Genomic DNA, 23,940 nt, shown 5'->3' on the forward strand with positions numbered 1-23,940 from the left:
GTCATTGTGGATGTATTTTTTTAAATCAGTATCAGGCACCATCAACATTGTAGTTTGAATAGCAGTATGTTGTGAAATTAGAAAATTACAATTAGGTCAAAATATTCTTAAAGGTGGGTGTTGTCAATATTGCAGAATATTCAAAAGTCAGTGTCTGTGTTGGTCAGCCTTGGCATTTTGAACATGTCTCTTTCCAGGTTATTTTGTAAACAAGATATTCCAAAAACCAATTGAGGGAATATCTTTCATGTACCGTATGTACAAATGCCCACCTGGACAGAAGGATAAACTGATAAGATTTTCGAAGGTCAAGATCACCATGTCTCGAAAATGTTTCCTTTGGTCAAGAACTCAGGCATTAATTATGACAGGATTTCATACCAGTGTCTGGAAGAATAAAATGATGAATTGATTTCACTTTACATGGTCAGTTACTCTATAATGTCCTGGACGAATATTTCTCTGACTATTAGTCTCATCCCATTATCTTGAACATCTCATCAACACTTTGAGGGAACTTATAAGATCTGTTTCTTATTAATCCGTCCAAATGAGTGAAACAATCTCATATTGATTACTGCAAAATCCTCCCTCTCTCTCTGACTCTATTGTACCTTCTTTTGTGACAGCAGTCCAAATTCATATCCCATGATCAACAGAGACACAGAGAGAGAGAGAGAGAGAGAGAGAGAGAGATAATTTCTCTGGTGTTATGTCCCTGTTGTAATGGTTTGTATGGTTGTAGATGGACATCTCCTGTGTAACATGGGTCTATTTTCTTTGTAAAGATATTATATTCTTCAACGTATTTTCACTGAAGATAAAAGATGAAGATATACGTTATAAAGATATATGTCCCTGTTTCCTCATCCTGGCCACAGTAACACTGTTGTTCTATGAGATACATTGATGGATGTAAACTACAAGGCCCTAATTTTAGTTAAGATTTGTTATTTAGGTTATGGTTATGGAAGTTCAGACAATTTCTTGAACTGGTGCTTGAATAGCTCCAGCATTATAAACAAACTAAGATTCCTGCACAAACAATTTCCTGTCCAACCATATATCTGTATGTTACAGCGCATTAACAAGCCGATATGTCCTGGCTCATCACCCTTCAGGTGGATTTTATTACTAACTAAACAAAACCATTCTGTATGTATTTCAGTTCATCTGTTTCTGTCAAGAGAAGCAGCAGAGTTGAACCGGATATGCATTAAAAAAAGTTTTTTGTGCAATTGTTCTGAACCACCAGTATTTTTGTCCAGTACATTTCTTTAGTTATGAGAAGCCTTCCCTCTTTTTTTTGTTTCTCATGCAACATTTGCTTGACTGTTGAGTAACTTTGCTGGGACCTTTGCAATTCATATTTGATAAAGTTTGGTTGTAGCCTGTCTATTTGAGTCTATTTGAGTCCTCTTTTCCACATGAAAAAGTAAAAGATGAAGGATTTGTTCAAAAACAGCTTCCTTTGCATGAAGGCTGTAAGAAATTGAGTTTTTGTGTCTTTTTCTACACAGCTCACTATTGAGGAGGAGATGGTATGTCTAGGCTTTTTATTCTTTTTGACCACTTCCCTTTCCACTTTTATTCCTGAAAAGAAAAACATCCAAATACAGAAGCAAATCCCCAGCTTTAACCTCTTTCAAACTGTCAAATTCTCCTTTTACCCAGTATTGTGTTTTTTAGTCTAGATTCATCCCAATTTATACAGATACACTGGACTCCCCCCCCTTCTCCTTCTTCCTTCCTTTCTCTGTGCCCCTTGATATATTTTTTGTAAAAACACTGTGCTTTCCACAATGCTTTTTCTGTAAGATGGAGAACGAGGAGGAACCTGAGGAGTGTGATGAGGAGGTGGGTCCACCTGAGTTTGGATCTCATTACTTTTTAGTGGTTTTAAAATCATTTAGTGACACCTAGGTGTACCTAACTTTTGATTGTCTTCTAATCAGGCCCTGGACTGTTTGTGAATAAAATGGATGTACCCCCCCTTGAGCTTAGTTATTGGTTTGTTGACTACTGTTTGAAAGCCTCAATTTTGGCACTTTTGCTGTTGCCATTTTGTTTTGTTTTCTACATAAAAAAGTACATTTTTGGATGAGAGGTTACATCAAGAAAGGGGTGTGGGGCTAACAACAATAACAGCAAAAGTGCTGCACATAAATGAGGCAAAGTAGAAAACACACTTCGACAGAAAGCAACTGTTAAACAAAAATGCTGGAAATCCAACAATTTGCAGGTTGGTTGCCATCGTCGGCCACAGTACCAGACACTGTGCAAAATATTTTTCAGGTCACTATGGTACAAACTTGTCCATCACAGGGGTTAGTCATCTATTAAATGCGGTATTGAAGAACTTCACACAACCAGATACGACCATGAATTTGCTGGGACTCATCAAACTCATGTAATAAAGTGAAAAGTTTGAAGTTTCGCAGATTCATTAGCAGTTAAATTATTTTTATGATTGGCTCCTTTTTAGTTGCTTTAAGGGTACGGTAGTGGATGCTAGTATAATTTGAGGATAGTATTGCAACATAAAGTACCGTAGCAACAACACATCATCATTCATTAAATCATTTTGTCTGCTTCTTCTTTATGATTACATTTTCTTTGTCCTACATGTTCTATAAGTTTGTGTATGTTTGTTTTTATTTCCATTCCATCTCCACCAGGCGATGAGTAAAAATGGAGAGGAAGATGACATGGTGGGTAGACTGCATTAAAAAAAACCTCTTATTCACCTTTGTTGTAAAAGAAACTTTGTTTGTGTTGAGTTATTGGGGAAATGTAATTTTGGTTGTCAGTCATGGCAGCCAAAATGAAAGGAATCCAAGGAAAGTGACGGATTCAGGTTGATTGAGGGTGAATTTTCAATCCAGATAATCTCCTTAAATGTTATTTTTTCTTTATGTCTTGTTTTTAAAGTCTAATTTCATCTTCGTTTCTTATTTGTCCATTTCAACTGCAGTCCGTCTGCTCAGACTCAGAAGGATCTGAGGTAAGATGAAATTAAGTAGAAACATCCAATCAAAGCAGAAATCCTCTATAGAAACAGTAATGTTTTTCTCTGAGACATTTTTCTATCACCGACTTAAATGTGTTTCTTTGTTAGAAGTTGTATGATTCTTACTGGAACCTTGGCATTCACAGTATTTTTTGAGTATTTGCAGTTTAAAGAAAGCGTTTATTTAGTGCGAGCAGAAAATCAGAACTAACACATTATGGATGACAATCTTGTATTTGGCCAAGGTGTAATGTTCAAGGTGTAGTATTAGGTTAAAAAAAGTACTTTAACATCCCTATACCCTTTACACCACATGGGATTAGTTTTAAGTTTCGGTATTGTGGGTTTTTTGTGCTTAAGGAGAGCGCAGCATATGAATCCCTTCATCCTGATGCCTTAATCCTAAATCCTCATGCTAGCACAGCTCTTTGTACATTTACAGCTGGGCACTAACACACTTCTTTCTCGAGTGAGTGCTTAATAGACTAGACAGTGGGCTGCTGATAATTGAGTTTAATGGTGTTTAAAAATGCTGTGTTGAGCCTCCACTTAATGGCTTCTTGTAATGTCTGAGTGTGTCAGCTGACTGTGGGGGGTCTGTGTAGGAGAGAAGGAGGGGGGACTATGTGCTGGTTAATGACTGAAGTTACTCTTTTCTTAACAGATGTTGAATTTGATGTTAAAGTGGAGAAAATACTCAAGCTGATATGGGCCAGCTATGTGTGCTTCTCTATTGTTATCTTTCTTTCAAGAGAGGTTGTTTTTGGTCCATGTCGTATGTGTTTATCTAATGTGTATATTCAGTTAGAAAAATGCTCAGAAAACTGGAGTGTGGAAACAATGCTATACGCTTTTCTAGAAAAATATCTTGTTTTTCTATACGGAAGTGAAATCATCTGCAGTTTCAATCTTTAATTGGACCTGACGATAAATCATTTTCAACAGGTCATGTTCCTTAGTTAATCTATGGTGCTAGTTAGAGGTCTTCTTGATAATAATAATACAATAATAATCACAGGAGGGTTTATTCATCAGGGAGTTCAGTGTATAGGGGAACCCAGATTGTTGATGACAGTGAGATGAACAATGGATTCACATTGTTGATGTGTTTTTGGACTTTTGAGGTTGGTCTAAAAGGTTACTTCGTAGTTTTTAATTTTTGTTCTGTCCTCAGATTTTGAATGAGGGCAAACAACACAAATAAGCAAAAAGACATGATTTCTAACGCTGTCCTGCTTTTACTTTACTTTCTGCCCTTTCCTTACTCATCCTGTCTGCTTCCAGGTTGACAACAAAGAGAAGGAGAATAAGGTTGGTTGGTCAGGCCCAGTTATAGTCTGTGAATAAGTTTTAAATCTGGTCTTTGTAAAAACCAGGTCTCTGTGTTGTGCTGTATTTGTTAACTAGACCCACCTTCGTATGTGTATTTTCTTTTTCTATTATGATGACAAAGACTCTAATTAGAATATTAAACTGTAGGCCTCATCTATTCACCCTGTATTGGGTGAAAGGGTAGACACTCTTTACTTTTACTTAGATATAGCCTAAGCTGAACAAGCGACTATACTTGATTTAACCCAAAATGTTGGTCAGAAAAAACCCTAAAGTCCTGTACACACATTAAACCAACCAGTCTGTGACACCAAAATCAGAGTAGATATTTCTGTTTGTGTGATGATCTCTTCCTTGTGTTTTAGGGAGACACTATAGTAAACTTGCCGATATCTCAATCAGTATTTTCCAGCTATTTTGGGCCACATTTAGAAAATATACATATTTTATATTCACCTATTCCCAGAGAGCATCATGTCTCTCCTGTCATGGAATAAACACTATCAAATCAAAATACTTAGTCTCAGTCAGTGGGTGAAATAAGAAAAACACTTCAACCAATTTACATGTAAAAGAAGTAATAGTTACATGTTTGTGTAATTTCAAGCATCCCGCTTTACGGTTTATCAGATCGTGTAGTGAGTAGCATTGGATAGTGTGAACATAATTTAAGTGCTGTCATAACTGCAGAAATATTTATAATAGATGTGAAAAGATAAGAAAAGCTCAAATACAACTTTAATAACCCCAAAGGAAACTCTAATATTAATGCTCCAAAATAACAAATACATAACAGAGCATCCATCATTACTGAATTTAAAATACAAAGTGCATTTTGGTTATATGCAAAGAAACAGTGCAAATAAAACAACAATATAAGCACATGTACTTTTAAAAGAAATAAGCATGCTAAGCACAAAGGTTTGTCATGGCTATTACACTGACATAGAATCGCATAGTACATTTTATGAATATAAAAATTAAACTGATGATAACCTAGTTGTACATTTTAATGAAGTAGTATTGCAAAGTAATTTATACAGCATGTGACAGTGAAATTGAACAAAATGTTGGTTAGCATATTATATCAGTTATTTTATGAATGATAAGGAACATACTATTGCCCAACATTCAACAGTTATTAAGCAAATTATATGAAAGATAATGAGCAATATTACTGTCTAATAGCAGGTGATTTCATGTTGGTCATAAAATTCAATATTACTCTGGATATTGTTTGTACATCTTCAATACAGACGCAGCCTGAATCAGAGATTTTGCTTAGAATAATACATGAGATGATGAGGTGGCACTGATAAGGAGAAAAGTAGGTTAAAAGCCCCATTATTGGGTTCCGTCAGTGTTGTCTCTATCCCAGTCTTTCATTGAGGGAAGTCAAGTGTTGGTTGCTTAATGAAAATGCAAATGAACATCTTGCTAATTTTGCCTTAAATACTTGTTTCCACCAAACATCTCTTTCTCCAGCTAGTAGCTGTAAAAAGAAACTTTTGAGAAGTGGTGTGCTTTGGAGCTTCTGTTATTACTCTGAGAAGATTGAAAATCTGGTTGAAGTGGGAAACAAACCCTTGAGATATTTTTATCGTTCAGTACTAAAAGGAAAAAGCTAGCCTCTCGTCGCTCTTAGAACAGCAGGTCTGCTTCGTCTCATCTCCAAACAAAGAAGGGCAAAAACAGTGGAAATGATCCATAATTATATGTAATATTCTTTACTTGGCATAATTTTGCTCCCAAAATCTGGAGAAAATGGAGCTTTGTTTGTTATATCACCGTTCCAGTGGTAAATTTGAGATGTTTTAGTTTGTATGATTGTGGATATGAGTACAGTCGTTGACCATGTGTCCTCCTTGTAGGATGAGTCCTCAGACTATGATGACAGTGATCAGGAGCGGGAGAAGGTTTGCTTATTTTTCGATGATTCACACATTTCATAAATCACATCCCCTCTTCTGCTGCCTGTCATCTCACAGCTGACTGACAAACTCTCATGTGGTCCACTAGATCCTCTGTGGTTTTCTCCTGTGTCAGCATCAAATATTCTCTGTGTTTGTGCAATTGTATGTATGAAATCATTTTTTCCATATGTTTTCCATCATCGTAAATGCAGTACTATTACCTTACTTACTTCACAACTTTCCTGTCTTTATTTACATTTTATTTTGTTTCTTTCTTTGTCCAATAGCTTGATAAGGAAAAGGTGAGCGATCAGCAAAGGGCCGACATGTAACCCTTGGTTACTCAGTATTGTTATTTTGTGTTGATTTTCTTTTACTTTGTTAACAATTATTTCATTTGTCTTTTTCCTTTTTTTGTGTCCATGTCTTTTTAGTCACAGTCCAAGATGGAGAAGGTGTGTTTCAACTAGTGCTGCGTGTGTTCTTTTCTGTGTGCTTGTATGCAGTTTTTAAACCAGTTTTTTTTTGTGCAAATTGATTTGAGCCTGAGGTAAAACTCGCTGACTCTATTTCCAGCTTATGGGATATCATAATAAATGTAAGACGTTTTATACACTGCATGGATTATAGAATAATGTGAAAATAACAGCGGCGCTTGAAGGGAGGTCTGCACAATTAGTTTCTGTCAAGGGCCAGACCAATCATCTTGGTGACATGGGCCCTCCCCTTAACCTACCCTGGCACTAACTCTGCCTCAGTGCTGTAAGATGCCTGACTCAAGAGAACCACGGTTCAGGGGCGTGTCCAGGTGCAATGCCTAAATCCAAATCCGTGTTTGGCTTTTTGCCTAATCAGAGTTAAGACTTGAATACAACTCAACTCCATAGTTTTAACAGGTTAATGGTAGTACTTTCAGTTGTAAATAAATACTTTACACTTTCTATATAAATTCACAAGGAAAAATGTGTGCACAATGTCATACTTGCAGTGGACTTAATTGGCAATAAATGTATTTTTGCAAGAAGGACAGTTTTTTTTAATAACTTTAAATGTTGACTTTGCACATACAACTTCTTTTTTGAGTCTCTAAAGAATCAAGCTAATCAGGTTACCCCAATTTAAAAACGTCTGGACACGCTAACATTGATAATAACTTTGTTTGTTAAGCACCTTAAAAAGCAGATATTTACAAAGGGCTTTAACAGACAAAGCAAAGGCATGAACTCAAGACAACAACAGAACAGACTTCCACAGTCAGGCCAAACAGAGAATAAGAATAGTAAAACAAATATATTATTAACATAGTGAGATAAGTGAGATACCGAGTGAGGTTTGAAAGAGAACTAGGAGAACTAAATATTAAAGTAAAAATTAAATGTAGGTCTCACACGTCCAACAAGATGTGGTGCAGAATATTAAAAATTGAATAGAGGCCTTTTTTAGGCTGTAGATTGATTTCTGAAAGATTGAAATTACTGTAAGTGACTCAGAGGAGGCAGGAGCATTGTGTGCTCCCTCTTCAGGATAACAGTTACAATGACCTCATTGTGAGAAGCTCTGACTGTTTAAAGTAGGGCAATGGAGGAAAAATAATCAGAATTCAGTCCTCCCAGACAAACAAAACTTTCATTATTAAAAAGTTTTCTGAAAAGTTTCCATCTTTCACAGAACAATCCAGATTCCAAGAAAGTTGTGACTTTGTCTCAAACATAAATAAAACAGAATGTGATGTTTTGCTAGTTCTTTCTCGTCATGTATTCCAGTAAAAAGAGCACAAATGCAATACATTTAAACTCAAATTCAAACTGATTGACTGTTATTCTGAAAATGATTCCTGCAAACGTTGACTTAACACCTTTGTGTATTTGGGGTTGTAGAAGTACCATAGTTGCACCTTTTTCTTTTTGCCAAATATGTGCTGCAGTCTGATTCAATCATTTGCAAATGAAAGAAAAAGAGAGCATCTTTTCATATTATATTTTTTTGTATTACAAAACATTGAAGCAGGGAAAGTTCAAGTCAAATGATTGGATGCTCGAAAGTTAGACCGCAGAGTCTAAAGAGCTCTTGACATTTAAGTGTGTTAAATCCCAGAGCGCTTGGCTGCCAGCGAGGCTGATGATAATGTTCCTACATCATGTTGTTAAATAAGGTTTGTGCAAATTATCCAGACCCAATCTAAAGGTTTAAATTATGTGTGTAATGCAGAGACAGCCTTGTGCTCTTAAAATGTCAGGGATTATTTTTAGTCAAATCTTTATCACCCCTCAGATAAGAGACGCTAGCCTCCTGGCTGGATGTAAAAAACCTGCGAATCAGCAAAAAGACCTAATGAGGGTCTCACCTGAGAGTAACATTTAGCTTTATTACTGTGAGTCACTGTTTGCAGGGACGCAGGGCTAACACAAGGGTGGACCTAAGGAAAGTTTAAGAAAGAGAGCAGCTTGGAGTGTGCTAGTGTGTAAATGTAGCTATGTGCACAGGTGTTTTAAAGTGTAGCTCACCAACAGATGTGTGTCATTGCAGGCTGAGAAGAAAGATAAAGAGAAGCAGGTTGGTTTTTTTGTGATCCCTTTGACACTTTACATCCTCTTATTCCTCCGTGCAACTTTTTAAATCTCTGCAAGTTTCCTTAGATTTGCTCGCGTCTCTTGTGATATTCCCAAAACCTTTGTTTGTTTTCCTCATAATCAAAGCCCAGTCTTCTTTACCCCAATGTCTTACATGGAATGTATAAAAGAAGTGGATACAGCCATCTGTGAAGGCCTTCTTGAGCCTCTGTTTCACATTTTGGATGTTACTATCTTGAACCAGTATGGACCAAATTTGATCAGAGGTCGTATGTGAATTGTTATTTCTCTATCCTGTTTGAAACTGTGCCACAGTAGCGACTTGTCAATATCTATGCTCTTGAACAAATCCAGCTATTTCTTAAATGTACTCCAAATGGCACCACAATTTACATTATAGACATCTTACTGTATTGAAGAAGACTTCAAACCAAAGATTAGGATCAAAAACTCATCTAGAAAATGTTTAATCAACAAATAAATCAAATGATAATTTCATACCCTGCTGGTCGTTAGGTATAATGCAGGATTAACTTCTGCATTAGTTTCACTTTTGAAACTAAGAGGCTACACCCACTCCTTTTACACAGTCAATGATGTATAGTATACGACGCAAAACTTCAATTCAGTAGATTCAAAGCTAGTTCATTAGAAGTGGTTTGTTTGAAAGAAAAAAATCTTATTGCTGATGGCTTCTTTTTGAAATATCTTTCTTATCTCACACTCAAGGAGGACACTAAGAGCAAACAGGTGGGTGCTCAAAATGCAAATACTCTTCCTCACTTTAGAAGTCTTTTGATCCTTTTGAAGCCAATGAAATCGAGTACAATAAGTAAAACTTGAAGCTTAATTAAAAGCCTTATACAAGTTCCCACAACATGCATTTACTCAAATTTCTCTATCCTCTTTTTTTTATGTTTTAAAGTCATGGTAATAAAATGTAGAATGAAATGTGAGCAGCAGCCATCTGTCTTGAGTAATGACATTGAGCAGAGCTCTGGTTTTGGCCTTGGACAACCTGCATCTTTTCCCTTAAAGCTCAGTTACTTTGTTTTTGTCCTCCTAACATTTCATTTGGACTCTTTCATGTCAAAAAAAAAGAAAAAAAGTCAACCTATAATTCTTATTAGCGTACAATTTGTATTGATGCAGAAACATTTAGACAAAAAGTGGTCTGTGACTCTCAGGGCCCGCCGTCTAATGTTTTCTTTTGTATTTTGTTTCTCATCAGTCCAAGGAGGAAGTTAACAAGGTTTGTTTGCCCAGTAAAATTCTGCTCCCTCCCTTTCCCCTCTGTTTAGACATATCAGCTGATAGCTATAGGGCAGTAGAAACCCTTTTCTCTTTAACCTGATGCACAACATTAGTACAAGAGGGATGATTGTAAAATTGTATATTTGATAGCATTGGGGTCACGTAGGGGCTTCCAAGTTTTAACTATATGTATACTGTACTGTATATGTAACTGTGTGTATATTCAATGTATGATTGATTAATTGCACATCAGTCAAAGAGTCAGTCCCAATGTTTGCTAAATTATTTTTAGTTATGTGACATTTTCTGGATTTATACATGTGTGCTACTAAGCAAAGTTAAAGGATTTTTGTAGAGTTACAAAAAACAGCAAGGGAAATATTTTTACACTGTACTTTTATATTTGTTTCAAGACAGCTACTACTTTTGTGTGCAGTTGATCATCATGAACAATAGATTATGGATGACTGAGAAGATTTGAAAATGGTTGTACCACAATTATTTACGTGCAGTATGACAACTGTGTGTGTGTGTGTGTGTGTGTGTGTGGGTGTGTGTGGGTGTGTGTGTGTGTGTGTGTGTGTGTGTGTGTGTGTGGGTGTGTGTGTGTGTGTGTGGGTGTGTGTGGGTGTGTGTGGGTGGGTGGGTGGTTGTGAGGTTGTGTGTGTGTGCAAACTCAGCAAGGGATTATTTTGCTCTCACTAATCATGTAGTCCAAAATTGAACAGGCCACTCAATACTTCCACGTACACATTATAAGAAGAATGTAAGAATTGATGAACAGGATAGTTGTGTATGAATAAGTAAAAGCAATTATATCACAAGAATCATGGGGACATTCATACGTTTTTGCCAGCCAATTATCTGCTCTCACTGGATGAGCTATCAAAAAATACGGAACCATCTTTCAGAATACTTTTGACACTTCTACAGGTGATAATAGCTTATAACTATTTGTTTTAAAGCATCTCAGTATAAACCAGAGTCAATAAAACAAACAAAAAATATGTTATTAGAATCACCCACTCACCTTTACCCAATCCACAAGTCAATATACCTAAAGTAACCTAAAGTAAAGCCTGATGCTATTTATACCTGTTCTGTCCCTTCATGTACAGCCCTGTGTGTGCAGTCTTGGTCCTGCTTGTGTGACTTTTTATTTTTGTGTCTTTTTTTCCCTTCTTTTCTGTCTCTCCGTGAAGACTGAAGCCACAGCTGCCACAAAGAAGGTACAGTAGGGTTTTAGAAAGTGATAAGGCATTTATTACCTGTAGAGGACACTTTTGATTTAAGACTGTGACTGAAGTGAGGAGTGTGTGTACATGCTGGTTTGTTTAAGGGTGTCCTCTGGTTCTTCAAATTCTTTCTTTTACCAAAGTGACATGGTCCTTTCTCACCTTCAGAGTGCAAGTTTAATATGACCCTTACCTACGCCTGCAAGCTCTTTATAGGAGAGTATAGTCTGTTTAAATCAGATATGGAGTGAAGTATATTCACTGCACTAGCAAAATAGCGACACTATTCTGCTCTTCAAGAGGTAAAAAATAGGATTGAAAATGCTCGACACTGCATAACTCGGTGATTTCCCTTGACGCAGTTGAGGAAAGAGTTTGTGGATATTCATTGCACATTTGTGATGTAGAGGCCGTATAAGCGCTAAGAACAGATGTCTGCACATGAGTGTAGATATCATTCCAGTATTAGATGTAAACTTTTTAATAAAAACTCTGAAGTCACAGGGCAGACAATAAATATTGAGTGTGTGTCGCCACACCAGAGCCAACTGCTTCTGGGACAGGTTGTCATATAATAAATAAAATATCTCCTGCAAATTATTGTTGTGCTATCTAGTGGATATCTAAATAAATAAAGCAATGCAATTCAATTCATCGAAATCATCAAAAAAGACATTCAGGACTTTTCTCTGTGGTGAATTCAGAGACATAAATATTAAACTAAAAGGTCTTCTCATTAATAGTGAAAGAGACATTTTAATTAAAAATGCTGAAGGTTAAAGCTATTTAATGGTTTAAATGCCAAAAACAAAATATTCAGCTCTGAATGTATTATCTAAAGCATTTTTGTGTGTGACTCATTGTATCTATACTATCACTGCTGTTGGTTCCTCTCTCTGTATTTCCACTCTCCTCTCAAGGACACCTCTTACAGTGATGTGCACACTCGCCTTCAAACACCCATAAAGATGTCAGACACTTCACATAAACACAAAAACTCCGCTGTACATTTTCATTTTTTGGGTTCAGACCAAAAAGGAGCAGGGTGGATCGTGCAATCTTACCTTCACTCTCTGTAACTTCTCTCCCCCCCCCCCACACACATTCAATTCCAGAGACTGAAATGCTGTCACGTTAAGGTCAGGGCCCTCTTTTACTCCAATGATATGTTCTGGCAGTTTGCCCTCTGTCCTCTATCTAATAACACACTTACACATTTATTCTAGAGAGACACTTTGGGACGCCTCGTCTTGTGATCCACTAACCACTTAACTGATGTAACACGTTTAGCATACATGAGGTCCAGCATACTAATGAGCTTCAGCCTATATTTTACACGTTTATTGGTGAGGGGATAACGGGCTGCTTTAAGACTGCACACCCACAGAAAGAGGGATTTTTGCAGATTTAGTGTCTTTACATTAGCAGAAAAAAATGGACCATTGAATGATTTTGATAACCATATGAAGTCATAAGGTCAGAACATTCAGAGCTTATCTACAAGAAGCTAAGTGGAAAAAAAGGGTTCATGTTAGCCCTGACTTGTAATCTTAAGTGTGTAAAAGTGTCATTTTCTGACAGCTGTATCTCCTATGCTTTGCTTAAACAACTACAGTAGTAAGCTGGAGGTAAAATGGTAAGAACCATAGATCATATCTGGCAGTTCCATCCAAATAAAATCCTGTATTAGCCCAAAGAAAAACAACTTTGCTTCGTGGTTGCTTTCTGTTACGCAGATGCTAAAATAAAGACCATAATAACTTAATAACATCTAAAATAACCATAATCAGTACAGTGGTTTGGCAAAAAGGAGTTTGCATCAGGATCCTTGGTTTGGAATCATTTGTCACAGATCTCACTAAAATATTGAATGGGGGGAGGGGGGGTAATTAAAGTGATGAAAAAATATCCTCAACATCCTCTGTGTTGAAGCTAATTTGGGATAATTTCTTCGGCAGCTTCCTCCTTCTTTCTCCTTCCAGCATCAACCACTGTGAAAACCCCCCTGCTGCCAAATAGTCACACTAAATGGAGAAACATGTTATTGAGAAGTTGGTTTTTCCGGAAATGTTGTGCTTTTTTTTTTTGCATGAAGCCCTCTTTTTAGACGCTGTTGAAAGGGTTTGAAGATGAAATGGGAAAAGCTTGTCATCCGTTTGCCCAATTTTATCTTCAACCTTTCTCATCTCATATGAAAGCTTTTATAGTCTCAACCTTTGCCATTTTAGATTTGAGTCAGCTGTCAGGATATACATTCAACATCCAGCAGAATCATTACACACTAAATATGCCTGTAGTGTGAGTAACTTTATCTCTGACTCATACACTCACTGCATTCTCGACATCTCATGAGTTCGGTGTAACACACTCTTTCTCTTCTTCTGCACACTTGAAATGTAATCCTCCTCTCAAAATAATCTATAGGCACAGTATATTGATTGCATATTTAACCTACATTCAAAACACTTGTATGCCTTTGTCTGCTGCAAACTGTGTGCTCAGTTCTGCTCAATACATCCCATACTGTAATGCGCTGAGTTCAAACTAGCAAAATGTTGATGTTGATTCTGGTTTTTCACTGTGAGTTTGTTGAACAGTTTCCAGCTCACAGTACAATAAGAGGCTTTTAAATAAAGTAATTCCTCTTTGCGTTTTGCTGTTTTCTGCTCACTGGTAGTACAATCACTCTTTTCAAAGTGTGCAGTTTAAAAAAAAACATTTCATTGAGGTACTCTTAGTAAGAGTGGTGTTTGATCTTGAAATGCTCCTCCATGTGTTGAAGGCTGGGTGCAGTTCCATGCTCTGATATCATTTAACAGTTGGGACTCATATCAAAGCAAGGCGTGTTGGTATTTATTAAACATGCATTGGTGCATCCGCTTTCAATAAACAAGGATAAATGCCATCTATTCTACAAACCATCTGCTCATGCTCTGTTTTGCTAAAGCTACAGCTGCTAATGTGATACATGGTTAACAGTATTCCTTTGTGGAGGGCTACTTGTTTTGGAAAAAATGTAGCAATTAAAAAGGAACAAAAGATGCAGCAATTTCTCAAGTAATTTATCAGGAATACTGTATCATTTATTGCACTGAAAAACAACTTTTTATACAATAGATTATTACTTAACTGACCCTCTTGACAGTCGGATTTTATTCTCTGTCGTGCAGTTTTGTGTTTAAACACAGTCAGGATCTCTGCCTTGCTTTTTGCTGACCCTGCATAACTCCTACATGTGCATTCATGTATTTAATAAGTCACATTTGGCATCATGCTAATTTCTCATATCTTTCATTTGTTCACCAAAGTTTTTTTTTAGAATAAATAAAGGAACACTTTCTTTGTCTTTGATAAACTTGGGCTAGTTTTTTTCACAGAAGTGTTTGAGTTCCAGTGGGCAGAAAATACACATTTCATGTCGGACTTGTGAAGTTGAGAATTAAGATGTGCCAACAATGCACCTTTTAAATCTTAGACCATCAGTAGGTTGTTGTTTTAAATCAACAAAATGTTGAATTAAACATATTTGTCATAACTAGTTTGACTCTACAAAATCCCTCTGCTTAAACTGCCATAATAAAATGTCAGTCACCAATGAAAATAGTCTGGTTTAGGTGATGGCCAGATTATTTGAATTCAATTTGACAAGGAATTAGCTGGAGACAAAATATCTGAAAAAGGAGGGTGCACTGGCTAACCTGTCCTTGCCTGAAAAGGTAATTAGTTATAATAACTTAAACATATGTGAAGTTTCCTTAATGCAGAGAGAAAAAGGGAGATACAAAACACATAACAAGATGATATTTGGTTACTTAATCTGGCTTCAGAAGAACCAATGACCTGGACTTTGCTCCTGCAGCAGACATGAGACAGGGCTGAGTTGTGTCCAGCTGACCTTTAAGATTATCACAAACTGTAAAGACTTTAAATAACCTGTTATTCTCTTTCTCCTCCTCTTCATCTATGTGTGTTTCAGCTGGACACAGAGGCAGCTGACATCCTCAACGACCTGCAGGTGAAGCTCAACACTGTCCTGGACAACTTCAGTGCCATATTTGCAAAGAGGTAACACACACAAACACATCACACAGATGTTGACTGAGGAGGAAGGTCTCTCCGGCTTTGTGAAAGTATCCCTCTCTAAGTTTTCTCTCTCTCCGTTTTTCTCTCCCTTCAGTTTCCAGACTCGTATCACCGGCTGCATGCGTCAGATGGCTGAGATCCTCTACCAGATCAAAGGACCCCCCAACCACAACACAGCAGAGGCAGACGCTGACAACATGCTGAGGCCCCTCATGGAGTTTCTGGACGGGAAGTAAGTCATAGCATGACACACACACACACACACACACACACACACACACACACACACTCACACACACACACACACAAATACAATGGCTCCCGTTGTTAACTGCTGCCTGATGACTGAATGAGCAGGTCAAACTTTTAATCTAACAATCTTTCACAGATGGATTTAAAAACAAGTTTTTTTGTACCTGTTGTCAGAATTTAGTTTACTTCGTGTTGAAACATGTACCTAAACTAAATCATTTTATTTTAGCAAACTATATGTTACAGTGTTCCTTCATTCTTCTTCAAGTTACACATCATCGTTTTTTATTGATTGTTAATCCAAGTGCCGTAGTATTTTTCAAAATAACAATTTGTATTTTGTGTTTAAAAAAAAAACAAGAGACAATTTTAGAGGAAATAAAATTATTCATTCCAAGTCAAAAGTTGCACTAAATGCACTGACTGTCCTTCATTATTAAGCTTATTATTGACAACTGTAAAGACAGCACAGTGCAGGGATTTAAAAACGATGTTTCTTTTGTTGTTTGAACATTTCAGGCCACTGCAGATTCAGAATGTACAGAAACAGATGTTTGTGTTGGAAACAGTGTCATTACTCTTTACTGTTTTAAATGAAGAGACTGGCTAACATTTGCCTCCCTTTAAAAATATGTTTAGTTGGAAGGATAAAACCTACAAGAGTAGGTACATTATAAAAACTCACAATATGAATTGGTAAGAGTATAACGGAGGGAGTTACAGACCCGGCTGTCACTTGGCTGTCACCATGTTGCAATGAAATCTGTTGGGCAGAACATGTTCTTACATTGATGGTGTTTATGTGTGATCCAGCCTCAGTATCTTTGCTGACGTCTGTGAGAAGTCAGTGCTGAAGAGGATCCTGAAGGATCTGTGGAAGACTGTCCTGAGCAGCCTGGAGAAGACCATCGTCCTGCCTCAGAGCAACGACAGCCTGGTCAGTAGTAGACTTACCCTTACAATCAGAAACTACACCAAGTCTTAACCCCCCCCCAAAAAAAAACTACAGCCCGTTTTCACCAATTCAGCCATTCATGCCTCAAACCATGTCAGACTTATTGTTGACAGTTTTTTTTTTAAAACTCCTCAAATTCAACTCTCTTACTCTTTGTCCTCAAATATGGTGAAAACATGACCAATAATACAAAGCAACAGCAAACACTTTGTCAGAGATTGGAGCATCTTATACACACTGTTGCTTTAGGTTATTATTATGAGAGTTATTATTATGAGAGGAGAATTAATGAAAAAATGAAAAAATGCAAGGTTCTTTAGTAGAGCTGTGCTATGCCGCTTCCTAGTGGTGGATATCAGCAGGTGTGTTTCTGCACAGTGTTGAAATGATCTCTACATAAGTTTGATATCCTGAATGAATAAGTTAAGCTTGTTGAATGTCTGCATTCAGTCTTTTGTACGGATAAATGTTTATGAAAAATTTTGAAAATATAAAACGCTTTATATAATCATACATTATCCACTTCTTTCCCTCTTCCTCTCTCTGCAGGGAGCCCAACTCCTCACAGCAGCTAAAGGACTTTCTAATTTAAAGGTAACACACACAAGCTGTAGAGAAATGATGAATGGACTTGAGCTTGTATAGTGCTGCAGGTCACAGCTACCCAGACACACCACATTCAAACACTGATGGCAGAGTCTGCTATGTTAACTAATCCCGTTCAGATACATTCAAACGCCGCTGACGCATCAGCTGGAGCAAGCGTGTGTAAGTGTGTCTTACACAGCGGTTGCAGGAGCTGGGGCTCAAACCCCAGATTTTCTGGTTGAGAGACGACCAACTCTATCACTGATCCACAGCCGCCCCTAAAGCAGCGGAAAGTAGCACAGCTAATCTTTATGTTTTCAGAGACTAATATAAAGCCATGGTTTTTCTGCTCTGGACCATCTTGTTAGATATTGAAACCAGAGAAAAGGCTTGAAACACTTCCTAAAGAACACAGTTACAAAATGTGTATTTCGACACATCAACGTGTGTGTGGTTAAAGCAAACGGAAAGTGTAAGTTGAAATAGCTCAAGTTGTATTTTGTGACTGCAGAAGGGTGTCTAAAGTTTCCAGCTGTTTCAGATTGGCTGGGTAAAATTCATTTTTTAAAGTAAAATGTTTTACCCTCTCTAAGCTGTTCCTGCACTTAGTCTCAAACAGAGACTGTTTCTTAATTGTCTTTTACTATTCAGTGTTTGTGTTACCCATCGATAAAAAATATCAGAGTAGATGTCCTGATGAGGGATCAATGGTCTGTTAGATGTTTACATACTATTAAGTGGTTGTTCTCCAACAATTGTAGCGGAGTGAGCACAACTCTGAATATCAAAATGTTGCTTTATAACAATGGCTAAGAATCATTATTTCAAAGAGGTTTCTGTTTTTATGGATTACTGTAGTGAAATTATTGAAATGAAAGTGTCTCTAACTGTGAGTTGTTGTTTCTGTAGGGAGGAGGTGAAGCCAAAACGTTGACGCCCAAACAGTGTATCATCATCGATGCAGGGCTGGAGACCATCAAGGTAGGTGTGGAGCTGAACAATCACTGATCAAGCAGATACAATTTTGAGACGATCATCAGATTCTTTGTCCTTTGAAAAGAAGAAGAAAGGCCTTTTTAAATAGTTTAGTTTATCATGTCTGGTACCTGCCAAAAAATTGAACATTAGCCAAATCAACCCAAAACTTGGGACACAAAATGTATAAAATCAATCATTTTTAATTTCTCAGTTTCACCTCACCACTCTCTTCTCTTTCAGCAATACTTTCATGCAGGAGGAAACGGGCTGAAGAAAGCGTTTGTGGAGAAAAGTCCTGAACTAGCTTCACTGCGATATGCTCTCTCTCTCTACTCTCAGAGCACTGATGCTCTGATCAAGACCTTTGTCACCACACAGCACTCACAAGGTGATCCAAGACACACACACACACACACACACGCACGCACACACACACACACACACACACACACGCACGCACGCACACACATACAGTTTATAGGCTTTTAAGGTTTAATGTTCCTCTTGAGGTTGAAAAACTGAAGTTTATCCAAACCTCAATGCTCTTTGCTGTTCTCTTTGTCTCAGTGCACGACGGGATGGGCATAAGAATTACCGGCAATGAGAAGATTCGACCTGACAGAGGTGAGTCCAAACAAGTTATCAGGTTCAACAAGAGAACATTGAGATTATAGAGGGTTCTTTTTAGTGAAAATAGGCCTTAAGAAGACCAGCTAGGATGTCAACAGGCTCAGAGGAGGTGCCTTTTCTCTTTTAACAAAACATTAAACTGTGTAAGTTTTATTCTGCATATTTCTTTTTAAATGAAAACTGTTTAGAACACAATCATTTTCTTTCTTGAACATTGCCTCATTCGGGCTTTCAAACATTTGCATAATTTCCTCGTCATCTCTGTTGCAGCAGAGTCCAGACCTCATGCTGTGTGAGGGGAGCATTTTTAAATTATGCTGATATCAAAAACGGTAGAAGTAAAAGATAAGCTGGTGTTTCTTAAATGATATGATCTATTGGAACAATCCTCATTCTCCTAAGTTCTAAAAGGAAGTTGTAACAAGTTTGCCCAAAGCAAAGCTGTAAGATAAGAGAGTGTGTGTCACTGCAGCAGCCTTTTAAAAAAAGAAGATAAGATTTAAAGACAAACAAGAGAGTTAGCTTTAAAGATGTTGTTAATCATGTTAATGTGGGATGTGATGGTTGTGTTGTGCAGGCTCGGGGATCGAGAAGCCCATAGGAGAGGCTATTCTACAGATCGACATGCTGCTCGGTAAAGAACGCAAAGTCACTGTCAGAGGTGAGTTTCAAACATAAAGAATCATTTAGAATTCAATGTTGATGTTTTATTTACAAACTTAAGTGCTCACCTTAAAATAATTGTCAATAATGCCGGACACAGACTTTTGATGGAGCTTTTAAAGTACCATTCTGCTCAAACTACTTAAAAAAAAAGAATTGATTGTTGGTTTGGGAAGACTTTATCTGACATAAAAAACAAAAGCAACAACAAAACAAAGAACAAGACAAAAAAAACTAAAAACAATCACATCTCGTGGATCCATTTTTAAGATTAAAACACTTAAAGTCCCCATGAAATTAGAAATGTATTTTCCTGGTTTTAATCCAGTGTTAAATCTTAATATATTTACCATTATCTGCCAAATACATTTTAATAAAGTATTATCAGAGTATTTTTACCTCAAATAACTGTATTTTCTCTTCCTGTGAAACGTTTCAAAAGTCTGATGACTAATCCTGCACTGAGGCATGCTAACTCATTCTTGACTAATTAAAAAGCTTTGTTAAAGCTAAAGATCCAATCAAATTCAACCCAATGTAATGTCCCGCCTTTGGAGATTGGTTCAATCTCGTTTAAATTGGAAATACTTCAGGACGCGGCAGTTACATGCTCTAGACTTCTGTTTACAAACCTCTTAAGCAACTCTCACAACTATAGTAACAAGGTATGCTTTATATGGTATTCATGATTCCTCCTTTGTAAATTTATCAAATACAATGAATAATGAAGGCATCTATATGATGTCCTAAGATCTGTAAGGTTTCTGTGAGTTAAGTTATATTCAGTTCTTATTCTGTATCCAAACTGAGAAAAAAAAATACTTTTATGGAAAATATTAAATGGAAGCAAATAAAAGAAATTTAAAAAAAGCACACTGCAAAAGAAATATTAGTAATTGATGATTGATTGAAATGATGGTAATTGTGGTACAATACATATACATCCCTGACATCTTCATCAACATTGTATCTTATTTCCTGTGCTCTATCTCACTCCATTTAGTGATTGCTGTGAACGACATGAAGTGGCAGACATCCGGGATGTTCCGGCCGTTCGTCGAGGTCTCCATGGTCGGCCCCTTCCTGGCTGACAAGAAGAGAAAGTTCACCACAAAATCCAAGAACAACAGCTGGACGGCAAAGTTCAATGAGGCTTTCCAGTTGTGAGTTCCAACAAACAAGCAAATAACAGCTTAAATGTGCTGGATTTGTTTCTGTTTTTAACCTCTTCTTGTGCTCTGTAGTGTCCTGGGTAAAGAGTCTCCAGACTGCTACGAACTCCAGGTGACTGTGAAGGATTACTGTTTTGGCCGGGCGGACCGGGTGGTGGGCATGGCGGTGATTCAGCTACGTGACGTGGCAGACAGAAAGAGCTGCGTGTGCTGGTGTCCAATCGGGCCACGCATTCAGACGGATGAGACAGGCCTGACAGTGATGCGTATCCTGTCCCAAAGACCTGCTGACGAGGTGGCCAAGGAGTTTTTCAAGCTGAAATCTGAAACCCGTCCTGTAGAGGAGGGCAGATGAGTCGAGACAACTGACGTCAGATCAGAGACTGTTTGAAATATGGAAATCAAAACTGACATGGATCATGGTCAGAGTTTGGAATGAGAGCTACAAGTTTCTCACTTCTTTGTTTGTTGTTTATGAGCGCTGTCATCTCTATCCTCAGTAAACACAGATCATTAAAGCTTCTGACTGATAAGTTTAAACATGAAGGACATCCAAGCAACAAGTTACAGCTTGGTTAGAAATATATTAAAAGGATAAAACACTGAAAAAGAAAACATCTACCCATAAAAATAACTAATATCATAACTATCAATGACAAATGGGTAGTAATCACAGATTTGTGTGGTTAAAAATGGTTAGTCCAGATCTTATTTGTATTTATTTTCTACATATCCTGACTGATTATTTTGCAAATTAAAACTACGACACTAGTTGTCTGCCAGGGCAACCGAATGCCACAACGTTTTAACAAATTGACTTTATTGATTGGATTTTGTGTGTCAGCTGAAGAGAGACAGGAAATTCAAACCCACGGCCGCTGCAACGAGAATAGCCTCTGTACATGGGGCACAGGACATGACCACTAGGCTGTCTGGCACCCTGTTCTTATCACTGTTATCTTGACTACCCAACATTGTCTCCCAAAAACAGGCATAGGATATCACATAAGGTCATTACAATACCAAGCTCTACGCTAAGTATGAGTCCAAATCTTTGTGAAAAATGCAAAGACAGAATAAGTAGAATTTGTCAGCAGCGGTTTATAAACAGTACGTTCAAAGTTGGCCCATCCTCCTTGGTTTAACGGATGAGTCCTGTTTTCATACCCTGTAGGCTATACTGTATTATGGCCCCAGGCTTCACTCAACCTGCAAAAAGGTTGACACCAAGAAACTTTCTCATCACAGCCAAACACAAAGATACATGCTGAAAGCAAGGTCTTTGTTGTTTCTTTCTTTGCGAATGAAATTCTTCTTATTCTGCCTTAAAGCAAGACACCAAAGGAGGCTGCTAAAATGGAGTCCTATCCAACAATTGTTCCCAATCATGAACATTTTAAAAAACGCAACTAGTTATTAATTTTAAGGGATCAATGGTAGCTCTGTTTTGTATAGCCTACATCTTTTAGAAGGAGAGTAGACAGGATCCCAACATTAAAGTAGGCTGCACCACGATGAAGAGTTTATAAAAGTGCCACCTTTCTGGAGTTGTCACATGCTAACACTATAGCATATTGTTATGTGTTGAATCAAGAAGAAGTGTGTCAAAATGTGTGAGGCTCTTTTCTACTAAACTGCTGGTGATAGTTTTCTAAACTGAATGTATAAGACTTGAAAAAAGAGAAAAGATATGACACAAATTGCATCGCCTTAAAAAGAGGGGCTAGCTTGTAGAGCTAGCTAAAGGAGCTGGCAAATGAAGCTAGCTAACAGTACTCAATACTTAATAAATGAATGGTTCTTTTATCTAAAACACTAACTTGCACACCAAAAAGGCATTGATTTATTTTTCAAGAAGCAAAGAACTATAGTTGTGATAGTTAAAAAAAAATATGTTACTGAACTCTGGACTGTAGCCTGTAGAAAAAAGTTCAGATGCAGGTTTTGAATTTTGCTCTTCTGTTTTTGCCAAGTTTTCATACTGTGACTGTGAACACTGTTTACCTGTAAATTCGCTCTGAATAGAAACAACCAAACGTTTACAACCTGTTTACATGAGTTTAATAGTTTGATTATCTTTCCTGAGGACCCATATGGAACTCTGAAGTTTTCTTTTCATCTGTTTTTACAGTTTAAAGTTGAATGAGAACAAATCAGATAACACAGCCTTGTCATGCATGCACAGTCACTACACCATATTCTACTGAATACCTGATTGGTGTTCTGCTTCAGAGACACTATACACTTGAAAAAAAAAACAATGCTGGTTGGCTGTTAGTTAACTAAACATGGTTTGATCCACACTAGTGTCTGTTTACTACGTGCCAAGGAACACAAGTGTTCAGCGAGCCATATGTTCAACTGGCTCTTCTTACAGTAGGTATTCAGGGTTGTTTGCTGACCGATGTGGCAGTTGTAGATCTCCCTATTATTGCACTTTTGTCAAAACTAGCTGTGGGTTCTCAGATCAAAAGGATAGGTCTGCTAGAATTTACAAGAGATAGTATGGTAAAGTAGTGAATGGTTTTATCTAATATGAGTGCATAAAAGGGTATATTTTACAGTGGCCACAGCTGTAGCAACAACTGAACTCTTGCACCATGTTTAAAAGTAAGATTGTAAAAAATTCTACAAGGGGAGCATGTATTTATTGTATACAAAGTAAACTAGGAGTGTGATCTTTTTTCTTGTATGTACTGTGAAATAACATGATTGATCAAATGTATGTAAAGTATAGTTATAATTAATCTAATGTGACATATGTTGAATATAATTGTAACATTATTTTGCATATAAAATATTTATGAATCAAAGCAGAGACTGCTGTCCTTTATCTATGTGTTACAGTGACAAACTTTTATTCCCAAATGCCCCAAACTCTGTTAGAAGGAAGGAAAAGTACAAGTGGTACTTATGACAGTAAGTCAATCTGTCCTATTGGCGTGTCAGAGAGCTTAGAGGCTGAAGACTCTGAAACTGAAGCAGATATAAATGGGTGGGAAATGTGTCAAAACATTTATGTTGAACATTTTTGCGTTGCAACATAAATTGAGTTGGCATCATTATGTTGCAGAGTAGCTTTAATAACTCAGAACAGAGGGCTAATTAGAAGTAACTCAGAACATGTTAGGGTTTTTTTGTTTTATAATTTTGAAAAAATATATTTACATTTCATAAAAATTAAAAATAAATAACTGCGTGTGCATGGCTAATAACTAAACAGAAAGATGGAAGTACTTTTCTCTATTTGTATTACAGCTCCCCCTAGTGGTCAGATCACAGACAGCACAGAATGTAAGTAATCA

At 37.2% G+C, this 23,940-nt stretch overlaps 1 protein-coding gene across 2 annotated transcripts in view; it reads left to right on the forward strand.

Moving 5' to 3' along the window:
- LOC109989139 (protein unc-13 homolog B) overlaps positions 1 to 23,448 on the forward strand; it is a 59,156-nt gene extending 35,708 nt beyond the window's left edge. Inside the window, exons 21-42 of one of the 2 annotated variants that reach the window (XM_065966601.1) lie at positions 1,521 to 1,541; positions 1,819 to 1,857; positions 2,679 to 2,711; positions 2,975 to 3,004; positions 4,295 to 4,321; positions 6,214 to 6,258; positions 6,543 to 6,557; positions 6,690 to 6,710; positions 8,782 to 8,808; positions 9,555 to 9,575; positions 10,057 to 10,077; positions 11,282 to 11,308; positions 15,291 to 15,379; positions 15,492 to 15,629; positions 16,463 to 16,586; positions 17,154 to 17,198; positions 18,102 to 18,173; positions 18,411 to 18,558; positions 18,738 to 18,794; positions 19,378 to 19,461; positions 20,467 to 20,626; positions 20,708 to 23,448. In XM_065966601.1, the coding sequence (XP_065822673.1) occupies positions 1,521 to 1,541; positions 1,819 to 1,857; positions 2,679 to 2,711; positions 2,975 to 3,004; positions 4,295 to 4,321; positions 6,214 to 6,258; positions 6,543 to 6,557; positions 6,690 to 6,710; positions 8,782 to 8,808; positions 9,555 to 9,575; positions 10,057 to 10,077; positions 11,282 to 11,308; positions 15,291 to 15,379; positions 15,492 to 15,629; positions 16,463 to 16,586; positions 17,154 to 17,198; positions 18,102 to 18,173; positions 18,411 to 18,558; positions 18,738 to 18,794; positions 19,378 to 19,461; positions 20,467 to 20,626; positions 20,708 to 20,990 (1,527 nt within the window). In that variant the 3' untranslated portion in view covers positions 20,991 to 23,448. The remainder of the gene's footprint in view (positions 1 to 1,520; positions 1,542 to 1,818; positions 1,858 to 2,678; positions 2,712 to 2,974; positions 3,005 to 4,294; positions 4,322 to 6,213; positions 6,259 to 6,542; positions 6,558 to 6,689; positions 6,711 to 8,781; positions 8,809 to 9,554; positions 9,576 to 10,056; positions 10,078 to 11,281; positions 11,309 to 15,290; positions 15,380 to 15,491; positions 15,630 to 16,462; positions 16,587 to 17,153; positions 17,199 to 18,101; positions 18,174 to 18,410; positions 18,559 to 18,737; positions 18,795 to 19,377; positions 19,462 to 20,466; positions 20,627 to 20,707) is intronic. The other variant, XM_065966608.1, reaches the window with a different exon arrangement.
- The last annotated feature ends 492 nt before the right edge of the window (positions 23,449 to 23,940 follow it).

The sequence above is a fragment of the Labrus bergylta genome, chromosome 2 (assembly GCF_963930695.1).
Source record: "Labrus bergylta chromosome 2, fLabBer1.1, whole genome shotgun sequence".
NCBI classification, from domain to species: domain Eukaryota; kingdom Metazoa; phylum Chordata; class Actinopteri; order Labriformes; family Labridae; genus Labrus; species Labrus bergylta.